This window comes from Suncus etruscus, chromosome 2 (assembly GCF_024139225.1).
Source record: "Suncus etruscus isolate mSunEtr1 chromosome 2, mSunEtr1.pri.cur, whole genome shotgun sequence".
Lineage (NCBI taxonomy): Eukaryota > Metazoa > Chordata > Mammalia > Eulipotyphla > Soricidae > Suncus > Suncus etruscus.
Window position 1 is genome coordinate 168,790,193 of NC_064849.1, and position 15,690 is coordinate 168,805,882.

The 15,690-nt window shown below is 35.1% G+C and overlaps 1 protein-coding gene across 1 annotated transcript in view; it reads left to right on the top strand.

The window, feature by feature from the left end:
* Nucleotides 1-15,690, top strand: part of CAMK4 (calcium/calmodulin dependent protein kinase IV) — a 311,178-nt gene that overhangs the window by 258,186 nt on the left and 37,302 nt on the right. Inside the window, exons 6-7 of the mRNA XM_049769138.1 lie at nucleotides 4,403-4,493; nucleotides 7,062-7,136. Of these exons, the coding sequence (XP_049625095.1) occupies nucleotides 4,403-4,493; nucleotides 7,062-7,136 (166 nt within the window). The remainder of the gene's footprint in view (nucleotides 1-4,402; nucleotides 4,494-7,061; nucleotides 7,137-15,690) is intronic.

Below are 15,690 nucleotides of genomic sequence, written 5' to 3' on the forward strand. Positions count from 1 at the left end.
ACTGATACTGCAGAGATTCAAAGGGTAATCAGAATCTACTTTGAGAAATCATATGCCACAAAACATGAAAATCTGGAGGAAATGTATAAATTCTTGGACTTTTATAATCTTCCAGTGTGAAACTAGGATGATCTTGCATATCTAAACAGACACATCACTACTGAGGAAATTAAATGGTCATCAAGAGTCTTCCCAAAAACAAAAGTTCAGGTCCAGTCCAGATGGATTCACTAACAAATTCTTTCAAACCTTTCAAGAGGAACTTCTACCAATTCTCTGCTGGCTTTTTCATAAAATTGAAGAATCAAGAACACTCCCAAACAGTTTTTATAAAGCTATCATTATCTTTTTACAAAACTAGACCGATATGCTGCTAAAAAAGAAAACTACAGACCAATATTCCTAATGAACACAGATGCAATGATCTCCAACAAAATTCTGGCAAACAGGATCCAATGTCTCATGAAGAAGGTCATTCACCATGACCAAGTAGATTTTATCCCAGGAATGCAAGAATGGTTTAACATTCATAAATCAATCAATATAATACACCATATCAACAAAAATAAAAATAAATATATATGATCATATCAATAGATGCAGAGAAAGCATTTGATAAGGTCTAATACCCATTCTTGATTAAAAAAAACCCTCTCATCAAGATAGGAATAGAAGGAACTTTTCTCAAAAGTTGCTTGTGGCAATCTACCACAAGCCAATGGCAAATATCATTCTCAGTGGAGATAAACTAAAAGCCTTTACTCTAAAATCCGGTACAAGTCAAGGCTGCCATCTCTCACCACTTCTATTCAACATAGTACTAGAATTTCTTGCAATAGTTATTAGGCAATAAAAAGACATCAAGGGCATCCAGATAGGAAAAGAAGGATCCAAGCTCTCACTGTTTGCAAATGAGATAATACTATATTTAGAAAACCCTAAAGACTCTACCAAAAAATTCTAGAAACAATAGACTCATATAACAAAGTGGCAGCATACAAATTTAACACACAAAATCAATGGCCTACTTCTATACCAATAATGATAGAGAAGAAATGGGTATCAAAAAATTCCATTTACATTAGTGTCATACAAACTCAAATATCTTGGAGTCACCTTAATTAAAGATGTGAAGACTTATACAAAGAAGACTGCACAACCCTATTCCAAGAAATAAAACAGGACACGCAGAAATGGGAGCATATATCCTGCTCATGGATTGGGAGGAAGAACATCATTAAAATGGCAATACTCCCCAAGGCATTGTACAGATTTAATGTAATCCCTCTAAGGATACCCAAAACATGCTTCAAAGACATAAATCAAATACTCCTGAAATTCATCTGGAACAATAAACACCCAAGAATAGCTAGAGCAACCGTTGGGAAAAGGAATATGGGAGGCATCACTTTTCCCAACTTTAAATTGTATTATAAATCAGTAGTCATTAAAACAGCATGATATTGGAATAAAGACAGACCCTCAGATCAGTGGAATAGACTAGAGTACTCAGAGAATGCTCCCCAGATATGCAATCAATTACTCTTTGATAAAGGGGCAAGAAGTACAAAATGGAGCATGGAAAGCCTCTTCAACAAGTGGTGTTGGCACAACTGGTCAGCCACTTGCAAAAAAACGGACTCAGACCTCCAGATAACACCATGCACCAAGGTCAAATCCAAATGGATTAAAGACCTTGATATCAGTCCTGAAACCATAAGGTATATAGAACAACATGTAGGTAAAACACTCCAGGTCATTGAAACTAAAGGCATCTTCAAAGATTTAGACAGCACTCTCTAAACAAGTTGAAGCAGAGATACACAAATGGGACAATATTAAGCTGAGAAGCTTCTGCACCACAAAGGAAAGGATACAAAAGCTACCCACAGAATGGAGAAGCTATTCATCCAATACCCATCAGATAAGGGCTCATATCTAAGATATACAAGGTACTGACAGAACTTAACAAGAAAAAACATCTAACTCCATCTAAAAATGAGGAGAAGAAACTTCTTATTTTTTTGAGAAATTTCTCAAAGAAGAAATACAAATGGCCAAAAGGCCCATGATAAAATGCTCCACATCATTAATCATCAGGGAGATGCAAATCAAAACAACGATAAGGTACCATCTCACACCACGGAGACTGGCACACATCACAAAGAACAAGAACAATCAGTGCTTGCAGGGATGTGGATTGAAAGGAATTCTCATTCACTGCTGGTAGGCATGTCATCTACTTCAGCCCTTATGGAAAACAATATAGAAATTCCTCAAAAAAACGGGAAATTGGGTTCCTTTTGATCCATCTATACCACTCCTAGCTATATACCCTAGGAACACAAAAACACAATACAAAAATTCCTTCCTTGCACCTATATTCATCCAGCACTTTTCACAATAGCCAGATTCTGGAAACAACCAAGATGCCCTTCAGCAGATGAATGGCTAAAGAAACTGTAGTACATATACACAATGCAATATTATGCAGCTGTCAGGAAAGATGAAGTCATGAAATTTTCCTGTACATAGATATACATGGAATCTATTATGCTGAGAAAAATTAATCAAAGGGAGAGAGAGACACTGTCTAATTCATCTATGAATTCTAAGAAAAATTAAAGACATTGAAATAATTCTCAGAGTTGAGGGCTGGAAGGACCAGCTCAAGGTATGAAGCTCAACACAAAGAGTGGTGTGTGCAGTTAGAGAAATGACTGCACTGAGAGCTATCATAACAATGTCAGTGAGTGAGAAAGCCTGTCTCGAATACAGGCGGGGGGGGGGGGTTGAAGAGATGGGGGCATTGGTGATGAGAAGGTTGCATGGGTGAAGGGGGTGTTCTTGTTATGACTGAAACCCAAATACAATTATGTTTGTAATCACAGTGTTTAAATAAAGAAATTATTTAATTGAAAAATAAATAAAATAATTTTAAAAATCATTAAAATATGTGATATCTTCTGGGGCCAGAGAGTTAGCATCCTGCCAGGAGTGATTTCTGAGCGTAGAGCCAGGAGTAACCCCTTAGCACTGCTGGATGTGACCCAACAACAACAACAACAACAAAAAAGGGGGGGTGGGATATCTTCATAGTAGGAAAACAGCCGCTCTTAGGCTGTATGTTTTAGTAAAATTTAGTAATTTTTTAGGATATTAGTCTTCTGCATATATTTAAATATACTTTCTGATCACACTGACACCACTACACATTATGGTGTGCTAAGGAAGCTCTAGTAAAACTACTCAAATAGCCAAGTGCTAGAATTATTCACATTAAATATTTGTAATAAAAAATTAAATGTCTGGTAGTAGAAGTTCATGCTGGTATTGGGACTGGTATCAGAACACTGTGCCTTTAAACAACTATGTAAAAAAGAAAATTAAGTAAAAGGCACTTGAATATATAACAAAAAATGGAAGAGCAAAAATCGATTAGGGTCAACATAATTATGATTATCGAACAAATGAATGTAACAACTAAATAGAATAAACTCAATAATTACTATATAGGAAATGTGAAAAGACATTTTAGTGGCAAAATAAAAATTTATTTGTGGTATATTTGTATGCTAAAATGTGAAAATATACAGGTATCTTGTATATGTATGTTGATACATATACATATATATAGCTGATACAAACTCATAGGGGAATGATCAAACCATTTCAAACAGGAATAATTGTTTCTTCAAAGAAATAAGGGACTTTGGGAAGTGGGGGGCAAATAACTGCATATTCTTAAGAAGGATATGCCAGGTGCATAATTGCAAGCAATTTTCAAAATGATATACAAGCAATAAAACTAAACAAGTTGCTAGAGGTCATCTTTAAGATCCTTCTCAGATAACAGTTTGTTTCTGTTGATAGTTATTTTTACTCAGAGGGTATATGACAGCATCAGTCACATTAAGCTACATATTAAAACATATTAAAACAGTTATTTAAAATAACTACTAACATTAAAACGTTTGTTAAAGTAATAAAGTCTTAGCCATGTTTTCAGATTTTCTAAAATTATTCTGATATTTATGTTTTTCAATAACAATCCAGAAAATGTACACACATAGAGCCTTGGGCTTATAGTGATAATGTTTATCAAATCCTATTAGTGTGGTAAGATGCATCTTAAGAAAGTACAACATCCTCTGAGAAGTAATGTCTTATTCATTTATGACAAATGTTCTAAACAGTTTGTCTTTCTTTTAGGTAACTAGATATGAGCTATTATCTAATGATGTTTAGTTTAAAATATATTATGTTTGCTGCATATATCTAAATTGTGAAGTGTATATCATAATATAAGTTAGTAAGAATTCTTACTATTCTGAAAATATTAAATATAAATGTTTGGATATAAATATAATAACTTTATTTTATTATTCTTACTCCAATTTAGTACCTCCATGAAAATGGAATTGTCCATCGTGATCTCAAACCAGAGAATCTTCTCTATGCAACTCCAGCCCCAGATGCACCACTCAAAATTGGTGAGAATATTTCCAGATATTTTTTTATTATTTTTTAATATCTTTATTTAAACACCTTGATTACAAACATGATTGTAGTTGGGTTTCAGTCATGTATAAAACACCTCCCTTCATCAGTGCAACGTCCACATCACCAATGTCCCAAGTTTCCTTCCTCCCCACCCAACCCCCGCCTGTATTCTATACAGACTTTCTACTTCCCTCATGCAGTCACATTGTTAGGATAGTTCTCAATGTAGTTATTTCTCTAACTGCACTCATCACTCTTTGTGGTGAGCTATATGTCGTAAGCTGGACCTTCCAGCCATCCTCTCTTTTGTCACTGAGAATTATTGTAAAACTGTCTGTTATTTTTCTAAAAACCCATAGATGAGTGAGACTATTTTGTGTCTATCTCTCTCCCTCTGACTTATTTCACTCAGCATGATAGATTCCATGTACATTCATGTATAGGAAAATTTCTTGACTTCATCTCTCCTGACGGCTGCATAATATTCCATTGTGCATAGGTACCACAGTTTCTTTAGCCATTCATCTGTTGAAGGGCATCTTGGTTGTTTACAAAGTCTGGCTATTGTAATAGCGCTGCAATGAATATAGGTGTGAGGAAGGGATTTTTGTATTGTATATTGTGTTCCTAGGGTATATCCCTAAGAGTGGTATATCTGGATCATATGGGAACTCAATTTCCAGTTTTTGGAGAAATCTCCATATGGCCTTCCATAAAGGTTGGACTAGATGGTATTCCCGCCAGAAGTGGATGAGTTCCTTTCTGTACACATCCCCACCAGCACTGATTGTTCTCATTCTTTGTGATGTGCACCAATCTCTGGGGTGTGAGATGGTACCTCATAGTTGTTTTGATTTCAACTCCCTGATGATTAGTGATTTGGAGCATTTTTTCATGTGCCTTTTGGCCATTTGTATTTCTTCTTGAACAAAAATGAACAAAGTGTCTATTCATTTCTTCTCCCCATTTTTGATGGGATTTTTTTTAACCCAGATCAAAAGAATTTATTCTGCAAAATTTTAAGCTATTTCTTTACCTAGCTTCACCTATAGTCATTTTACTTCAATATTTAGCATTTTTAAACAATAATATCTTGTCTGGAAGTTCATGCTTTGTGTAATCTTAATTTGGAAACTCATGCCTACAAATTACTGTGCCACTGCTCACAAAGTTGAGCAAGATTTTTATTCTGCTAGAGGTGAACTTTGGGAAAGACTGTTTTGAAACTGACCCAAAGTGATGTTTAAATTAACATTATAGGAAAAATAGTACACTGTATTATCTCAAAGTAAATCTTCATTTGCAAAAAATAGCATAAAAACTATTTCAGATAACTTCTCTTTAAGACAATCTATTTTAAATCCCCTGAAAGGCATTTTTCATCTACTATAATGCTAACCTAATGAGTTCACTGCATTTATAAATGATTAGGTTAGAGAATTAATTGATACAGATTATGGAATACAGGCTACATACTGTGCTTATGAATACAATAACCTAAAGGAAATATACTAAAGTCCTGCTGGGAAGTCTCCTTGTTCTCTTAGTCACTCCTATGAAGGAATAGATAGCAGTGAGCTCTCATTTTCTTTGACACCACTTTCATAGATTTGTATCTATAAGGAAAGGTTTTATAATAATAATTAATAATAATTTATGTAGGTGAGTTTTTCTTCCTGAATGGTGCCTTGCTGCTTCCCTAATAAGGGTCAGGCACCTCTCTGGAAGTACGGTTTATCTTTCAAGTCAAAATGTTGTTTCTCTTAAAGACTGGTCTTGAATGATTTTCTGATGTTTCCTGAGAGAGAGAGAGATAGAGCCCCCCAAAATAGAGCATAATGACAGTAACCTTTGGGGATTTATCAAATTAAATTTTGAGGAATTAATAGGACTCTTCCAAAAAAACTTTTCTTCATATGAAAATAGATTATAGGGGCTGGCGAGGTGACGCTAGAGGTAAGGTGTCTGCCTTGCAAGCGCTAGCCAAGGATCAGGACCGCGGTTCGATCCCCCGGCGTCCCATACGGTCCCCCCAAGCCAGGGGCAATTTCTGAGCACTTAGCCAGGAGTAACCCTTGAGCATCAAACGGGTGTGGCCAAAAAAAAAAAGAAGAAGAAGAAAATAGATTATAAACTAGGGAATGTTGTTATTGATTTTGAAATAGAATGTCTTTTGATATTTGTGCTCATTAGCCTGACATTTATTAATCTATTTTTCAAAATTTATTCTAGTTGATTAAAAAGTCCCAAAACATAAATACTATTTTACAAATCTGAGAATTATTATTAGGAAAAAAACCATTGACATGGCAAATTGAAAGGCAAAGATCATTGACTAGAAGCTGTACTAAATAAATACATCAAATATTTTGGGGAATTATTTTTCTTCGATTTAAATAAGATTTAAAATGTTTCCAGTGTCCTTTGTAAAGTTATTGGTCCTCATATCAACTTCATCATCAAATAAAATAAATGAATGTGAGTTATACTTTGAATAGCTGAGTCATGTTATGAAAGCTAAGAAAATACTTGCTTCCTTACTTTTTATCTTGTTTTAGCTGACTTTGGACTCTCCAAAATTGTGGAGCATCAAGTGCTCATGAAGACTGTATGTGGAACCCCTGGATACTGTGGTATGCTCTTTAATTCTCATATTCCACTGTCTTGTCTTTATAATCCATTTTTATTTTACAATATGATTTATTGGGCTTCTTAAAATGTTTCCATTTTGGTTCAGGTGTCTGTGTGAATACCCTGTATGGGACCCACAGACCCTTTTGTAGTACATGATAAGTAAAACTGGGAAGAGAACAGGAAAATGGGAGAGTTTAGTGGTTAGAATTAAACCCATGTTTCCTTTGTCTTTTTCTTTTTCTTCTGGTGTCTGTACCTTAAGTTAAGACATTTATAAGATGAAGGAGAATGGGCTGGTTGGTATTTCTGAAAAATACAAGATAAGGGCATCCACTGGAGAGTCATTGCCAGTAAACCCCAGTTTCTTGAGATTTGTAAATATTTTGAGTCATTTAGCCCTGCCTCCAAGAAGGGACTGAAGATAGAGTCCACAATCAACAAAGCAGGACATTAGTTCATAACCATGTTGGTATGAGAGTTACTCTCTTTTCCTTGATGAGGACTTACTCTTCTTAAGACTTAAAAGGTAATTTAATTAGCAAAAGCTATCAAGAATCCCTAAAGTTTTTCTGAATAATTAGTAAGTCTCAAATAATTTAAAATCTTAATTTTGATTGTAAAAAAGAGACAATATTTCATTAATTGATCACAAAACGTCCTGTCACTTTGTCTTAGAATCATGATTCATGAAAATTTTTATTCATTTATTATTTCTTCAGCAAAATCACCTGCAGGATCCCCAGGATACATTAATGCCTGGCATCCAAGAGATGTGGTTCTTGCCTGTAAACCCAACTCAAGGCCCCACAATTTCTAGAGTGGAAAACAATACGTGAATAGAAAATTGATACATTTATCTGTATATTTACTTAGAAATATATTCAGAGAGAGCATCTTATGAAACACTGTGTTGGTGTCTAAAGCATGCAGAGCACATGGAGGTATCTTATCTGGGTTCAATCCTTAGAACCACATGATCTGAGTATTGTAGATACATATGTGGAGGCCTCTAGCACCATCATTACCATTCTAAGTCCCAGAAATTCTAACCTGAGCAATGCATTTGTAGGCTCTTTCATTGGTCTCCTTGCCTCTGGGAAATGAGAGTCCTGGTCCCCTGGTCAGTATTTGTGATCCCACTCCCAATGATACTATGTTATGTTTATTTTTTAATATCTTTATTTAAGCATCTTGATTACAGTCATGATTGTAATTGAGTTTCAGTCATATAAAGAACACCTCCCTTCAACAGTGCAACATTCCCATCACTAATGCCCCCAATCACCCTCCTCCACCCCAACCTGCCTGTAATCAAAACAGTCATTCTACTTCTCTCACTCATTGACATTGTCACCATAGCTGTCAGTGTAGTTATTTCTCTAACTGTACTCACCACTCTGTAGTGAGCTTCATATCATGAGCCAGTCCTTCCAGCCCTCATCTCTATTGTCTCTGGGCATTATTATAATAATGTCTTTTATTTTTCTTAAAGCCCATAATATAAATATATTAGTATAATATATATACTAATATAATATAATATAAATATAAATATATTAGTGAGACTAGTCTGTATCTGTCTCTCTTTCTCTGACTTATTTCACTCAGCATAATAGATTCCATATACATCCATATATAGGAAAATTTCATGACTTCATTTCTACTAACAGCTGCATTATATTCCATTGTGCAGATGTTCACAGTTGTTTTTAGCCATTCATCTATTTGAAGGATATATTGGTTGGTTACAAATTCTGTTTATTATAAATAGCACTGCAATGAATATAGGTGTGAAGAAGGGATTTTTGTATTGTATTTTTGTTATACTCCTAGGGTTATAACCTAGGAGTGGTACAGTTGGATCATACGGGAGCCCAATTTTCAGTTTTTTGAGGAATCTCCATATTGTTTTGTATAAAGGTTGGACTAGACAGCATTCTTAATAGACACTGAAGGAGAGTTCCTTTTTCTCCACATCCCTGCCAGCACTGGTTGTTCTCATTCTTTGTGATGTGTGCAGTCTCTGTGGCATGAGATGGTATCGCATTGTTGTTTTGATTTGCATCTCCCTGATGATTAGTGATGTGGAGCATCTTTCATGTGCCTTTTGCCCATTTGTATTTCTTCTTTGAGAAAGTGTCTGTTCATTTCTTCTCCCCATTTTTTGATGGGGTTAGATGATTTTACTTGTTCAGTTTTGTCAATAACTTGTATATCTTAGATATTAGCCTCCTTATCTGATGGGGTATTGGTTGAATAGTTTCTCCCATACATATCGTTTGAGGTGCAAAAACTCAGCTTTAAACAAAAGCCATAAAAGAAACATTAGAGAAAGTGATATTTATCTGATTTTCCTCATAGCATTTAAATTAAATGACCAACACTGTGTTCAAATTATATATATGTATATATCATATATATATTAGAACTACATAGCTAACTCACTTGAACTAATCTTATCTAAAGATATTGTTAAATTCACAGTTTGAAGCCATGAGAAATGTCGAAGTTTGTTTGCTACCATTCTCCTTTTACTAAGGCAGAGTTTGACTTCCCCAATATTCTACATATTATTAGAGAATCAGTTATAAGAATCCAGGCATCTGTAAGACCTAAAATTGTACTCACTTCACTCTAATTCTTGTAGATAAATATTGTTGTTCTTTGTGGAAATATTAACCAATTATTGTCTTAAGATGTTTCTATTGTGATATAGTTTTAGATTCAAAAGTTGTTATTTGGTTAGAAGTAAAAGTACAGTGGATAAAACATTAATCTTGCACACATGCCTAATCTGGGTTCACAACCTAGCATCCTATAAGATACCCTGAGCTCTGCTAAGAGGGATTCATGAGCTGAGAGACAGGAATAAGCTCTGAGAACAACTGGAGGTAGCCCAACCCCACCAAAGGAATAAAAATGTGAAATAACATAATCTGTATTAATAGCTTCATTCTTGAGTACTCAAGAGAAAGTCCCCAGACATACAATGACCTACTTTTTGATAAAGGTGCAAAAACTCCTAAGTGGAGCAAGGAAAATCTCTTCAACAAGTGGTATTGGCACAACTGGGTAGCCACTTGCAAAAAAGCGATCTCAGACCCCCAACTAACACCATGTACGAAGGTAAAATCCAAATGGATTAAAGACCTTGATATCAGACCTGAAACCATAAGGTATATAGAACAACACATAAGTAAAACACTCCATGACATTGAGACTAAAGGCATCTTCAAGGAGGAAACAGCACTCTCCACACAGTGGAATAGAGATAAGCAGGTGGGAATATATTAAGCTGAGAAGCTTCTGCACCTTGAAGGAAATAGTGCCCAGGATACAAGAGCCACCCACTGAGTGGAAGAAACTGTTCACCCAATACCCATCAGATAAGGGACTAATAACCAAAATATACAAGGCACTGATAGAACTTTACAAAAAAAATCTAATCCCATCAAAAAATGGGGAGAAGAAATGAACAGATACTTTGTCAAAGAAGAAATACAAATGGCCAAAGGCACATGAAAAAATGCCAGGGAGATGCAAATCAAAACAACTATGAGGTACCATCTCACGCCACAGAGATTGGCGCACATCACAAAGAATGAAAACAAGCATTGCTGGTGCTGGTGAGAATGCCATCTAGTCCAACCTTTCTGGAAAGCGATATGGAGATTCCTCCAAAAACTGGAAATTGAGCTCCCATACAATCCAGCTATACCACCCTAGGAACACAAAATACAATACAAAAATCCCACCTTACACCTATATTCATTGCAGCACTATTTACAATAGCCAGACTTTGTAAACAACCAAGATGCCCTTCAACAGATGAATGGCGGGAGTAAACCCTTAGTGTCAATGGGTGTGGCCCAAAAACAAATAAAAAAAAATAGAAGAGACACTTATTCTAAGAGAATATAAAAACAACTAATAGGAATATGAAGAATGTTCCTTGTCATCATTATTCATGAATTATAATTCAAAACAACAATGAAATGTCATCTCACTAGCAGAAATGGCTTAACCATAATAGGTTGGAAGCTACCAGTATTGGCTGGGATGTGGTGGAAAAGGATCCCTCACACTTTGTTGGTGGGACTGTGGTCTGGGTCAGCTTCTGTGGAAAAATAGTATAGTGTTTTCTCATAAACTTTAAAATTGAACTTTCTTGTGAACCAGCATTTCAACTTCTTGGTATCTAGCACATGAAATAATTCATTCAAAAACATATGTGCACAACCTTGAAATGGAAACAATCCAAGTGTTCAACAAATGAGTGGGAAAAGACTCTGATATATATACACATATAAATATGTGTAAATATAAATATACATGATACACATATATGTGTATTGAGCTCCAAGGAAAAATGAAGCTTTGTAGTTCATTGCAACTTGGATGGAACTGAAGGGCATGATTATAAGTGAGATAAGTCAAAGGAGGAGGAGAAATAGCAGTTGACCTCAGTCATGGTATGCATAGAAGAAAAATAAGGCAAATGATGACAAACTCGGGCCTTGAATTACACAACTGAGATTACTAAGCAATCTGGAGATAATGTTGGGAGTAGACAGGTGGTGGACAAGAGGTGACATAAGAGGTTGATGAGAGTGAAACTGCAGTAACAGTTCATCAAAACTTCAAGTAGTATCATTGTAGGATGATGTCTAAATTACAATACTTTTAATAATACATAACTTTGTAAGAATAATGATGAGAAATAACAAACAAGAAGAAAAGATGACTTTTTAGGGCTAATAAGATAATAGAGCATTTAAGCTGGTTGGCTTCAAATGGCTGACTGGGGTTCAAATATTTGGAACCACATATAACCCCCTAAGAAACACTAGATGAGATCCCTAAACACAGAGCCAGGAGTGATCTCTGAGTACTACCACATATGGCTGGACCACACCACCCTTTCCACCCCAAAGAATAATAAATAAGTAGCTGGACTTTGACTCAGTGGCTTACCTTGCAAGCCTGAGATCTAGGTTCAATACCTGGAATAGCAAGAGGGTTATGAAGAAGTAAGGAAGAATAAAAAACCTACACCACAAAATCATATATAAGTAAAGAGAAAAAAATGAGCCTGTCAGGATGTCACTAGCACAACTCTGCCCCTTCCTCACCTCTCCCAATCCCCCAACCACCACTTCTTTTCATTGCATTCCCCTTGTATTTTTTTCCTCTCCCCTTGGTTTTTGTTTGTTTGTTTACTTGGGCTCAGGGTTCCTGGCTCTGAGTTTAGGGTCATTTCTGGCAGTGCTTAGGGGACCATGTGGTTCTGGGTATTGAATTCAAGTCAGAATGTGCCAGACAAGAACCCTATCTCTCTACTATTTATTGTTCTGGCCTTAGAACCAATTTCTAATTTACTAGTTAGTAATCTTTAATTTTTGAAGTGCACATTATAAATCAAGTACTGTGCCCAGTTCTTTGCAATAGACTACTTTCTAGAACGAATCTACCATGCCAGAGAATTCTTAGTGCTGTGAGGATTTAGCTCTATAATTACATATGTGAGGGAGGAAAGAAGGTCAAAGGAAGAGGTGATTGATAGCAAGTGGGTAGAAACTTGATTAAAATGCAGTATTTGGGTCCTGAACACCCACAAAATGTTCCATCTTAAAATGTTGTTGCAGAAATGATATGCATAACATAAGTAAAAGTTTCAAAATAATTAATGATAATTAAATAATTAATGTGAAAGTTATAACTTCTTTTTAGAGGAAAAAAAACGCATTATTTTCCATGTGTAACAGGAGACAGTGAATTCTAAATTTATTTTTATCCTCATCCACAAGATGGATTCTTTAGGATGTTAATATTAGGGTTGTTTGGGTTTGTTTATATATACATCTCATTTCATAGAAAGGAAGTTTTTCGATATTAATATTCCTTGTTTTTTGACTAACAATCATCACAACTTTCAAATTTCTGAAACTCATTCTACTTAAGATGAACATTTGGCCTTAGGTTGCAAAGTTAAAAAACTGTAGGGAGATGGGTGAGTACAGGGTAATGACACAGGACAGTGGTGTAGGGTTGTGGTCACTTCAGTAATAGAGGGTGCAGTAACTTTGTACATCAAACATTATAAAATTTAACACTCTTGTAACAATATTTCCTAAACTGTAACTTTTGTTTTTATCATTTGGAGCAAAGAGTATGTATGACTCCTCTAAGATGAAAAAATTCAATGGAATTAATTATGGAAAAGTGAGTTTCATAAGTTGAAATTTCAACAAGGTAAACAAAAAGTTGATTTTTTTTAAATAATACATTTGTCTTAATAAAGTTCTTTCAGATATACAGTGTTCCAACATCAATCCCATCACCAATGTTCTCCCTAGGTCAGTGTCTCTAATTCCTTCTCATACACTATCCAGTCCCCTTGACAGGTATTTTATTTTATATTACTTGCCCCAACAACTCATTTTATATTACTTGCCCCAACAAAACTTTATGGAGTGACAAATGGACTTATCAGATAATAAATCAAAAAAGTTATTTTATGATTTTGGATTGCTATTTGATTTTAACCTATGTAAAAAAATCTAATCTCATTTATATAACAAAGTTTTTAACTTTGGTATTTAAAATATATTGTATTAACTTTTATTTTGTACTTGGATCTTGTAATTATCATGTCTTCCCTATCATAATTAAGCTTTTTTACTTTGGTGCTTACAAATTTTAGTTTCCATGAAATAGGCAAAAGCTACAAGTGTATATTTAATTGAGAGAGAAGATAATTTAAAATAATTAAATGGAAACATATGAATAAGCTTATAAAAGTACAAAGTCTTTTATACTGAGAAACGCAATAGTGGTTTTATAGAAGAAAAGATTGTATTATAGATACTGCTTAAGTATCTGCATTAATAAGTAAAAGATTGCAACAAAAATATCTGGGTAATCAAATCATGATTAGATTTAGAATAGTAAATAAAATGAAAAAATCATTATTGAAATGTATAACATCCTTAAGGAGGGAGTAAACATTCCTTTCTAATCTTGTGGAGTACAACTATATGCACGGTGGGTGGGTGCCATAATCAAGGACACATGTTGGGAAGTTTGTTTTACCTTTAAAGAAGCTCCTTTCATGCTTTTGCAAAACCGGAACCTAAGCTGCTTCCTGTCCAGGAAAGCTCTACAGCTCCTGTAAATCTAATAATAATCTAGCTATATAGAGGTGTTCCTTTTGTTGTTTTTGTACTGTATCTCTATTCTCTTCTGGCTCTTAGAGGCTCATTTGATATATCTACAGTGAATCTTTTGCCCTTTCTTTGTATGGAAAAAAAAATTTTTTTTTTTTTTGGGTTCTTGGGTCGCACCCGGCTGCGCTCAGGGGTTACTCCTGGCTCTATGCTCAGAAATTGCTCCTGGCAGGCTCACTGGACCATATGGGATGCCGGGATTCGAACCACCGACCTTCTGCATGCAAGGCAAACACCCTACCTACATGCTATCTCTCCGGCCCCTGTATGGACATTCTTAATTTTTTTTTATCTTGCTCCTTTTTGTATTCTCTCTCCATCTTTGGTTTTTATCATATTGAGTACAATGTGTCTTGGAGTATTCCTAGTTGAGCCTTTTCACTGAGACCCTTGAGCATTTTAGATCTTAGTACCTATATTTCTCAACTAGAAGAAATTCTTATTGATGATTCTTTAGTTATTGTTCCCTCATAAAATTTGCCTTCTTTCTCGTCAGGAATTTCCATTACTTTTATATCATTCCTCTTAAGGTCATCCCATACTCTCATGGTGTGCTATTTATTCCTTTTCCACCTTCTGTTATTTCCTAGAGGTATTGCCCTTTTCATCTTGTAACTTTTAGATCTTTTGCTCAGCTGCTTCTTTTCTGATATTTAGAGATTCTATTTAGTTTTTTAACATTACCATAGCCTTCTTTTGTGTCATTTCTGACTGTTTTTTCATTTTTGGTTTATAATTTTGTCATTTCCGATTTTTAATAATATTTTTATTTAAAAACCTTGGTTACAAACATAATTGTGGTTGGGTTTCAGTCATATAAGATGACACCCCCCCAATCACCAGTGCAACATTCCCATCACCAATGACCCAAATATCCCCTCCCCGCCCCTACCTGTACTCTAGACAGGCTTTCCATTTCCCTCATATATTCTCAGTTAGGATACTTTGCAATGTGGTTATTTCTCTAACTGAACTCATCAATCTATGTGGTGAAATTCATGAGGTCAGCTGTAACATCCAGCCCTCCTATCTTTTGTCTCTGAAAATTATTCAGAAATGTCTTTCATTTTTCTTAAAACCCATAGATGAGTGAGACCATTCTCTTTCTCTCTGATATATTTCACTTTGCATAATAGATTCCATGTACATCCATGTATAGGAAAATTTCATGAGTTCATCTCTCCTGACAGCTGCATAATATTCCATTGTGTATATGCACCACAGTTTCTTTAGCCATTCATTTGTTGAAGAGCTTCTTGGTTGTTTCCAGAGTCTTGCTATGGTAAATAACACTGCAATAAATATAGGTGTAAGAAAGGGGTTTTTG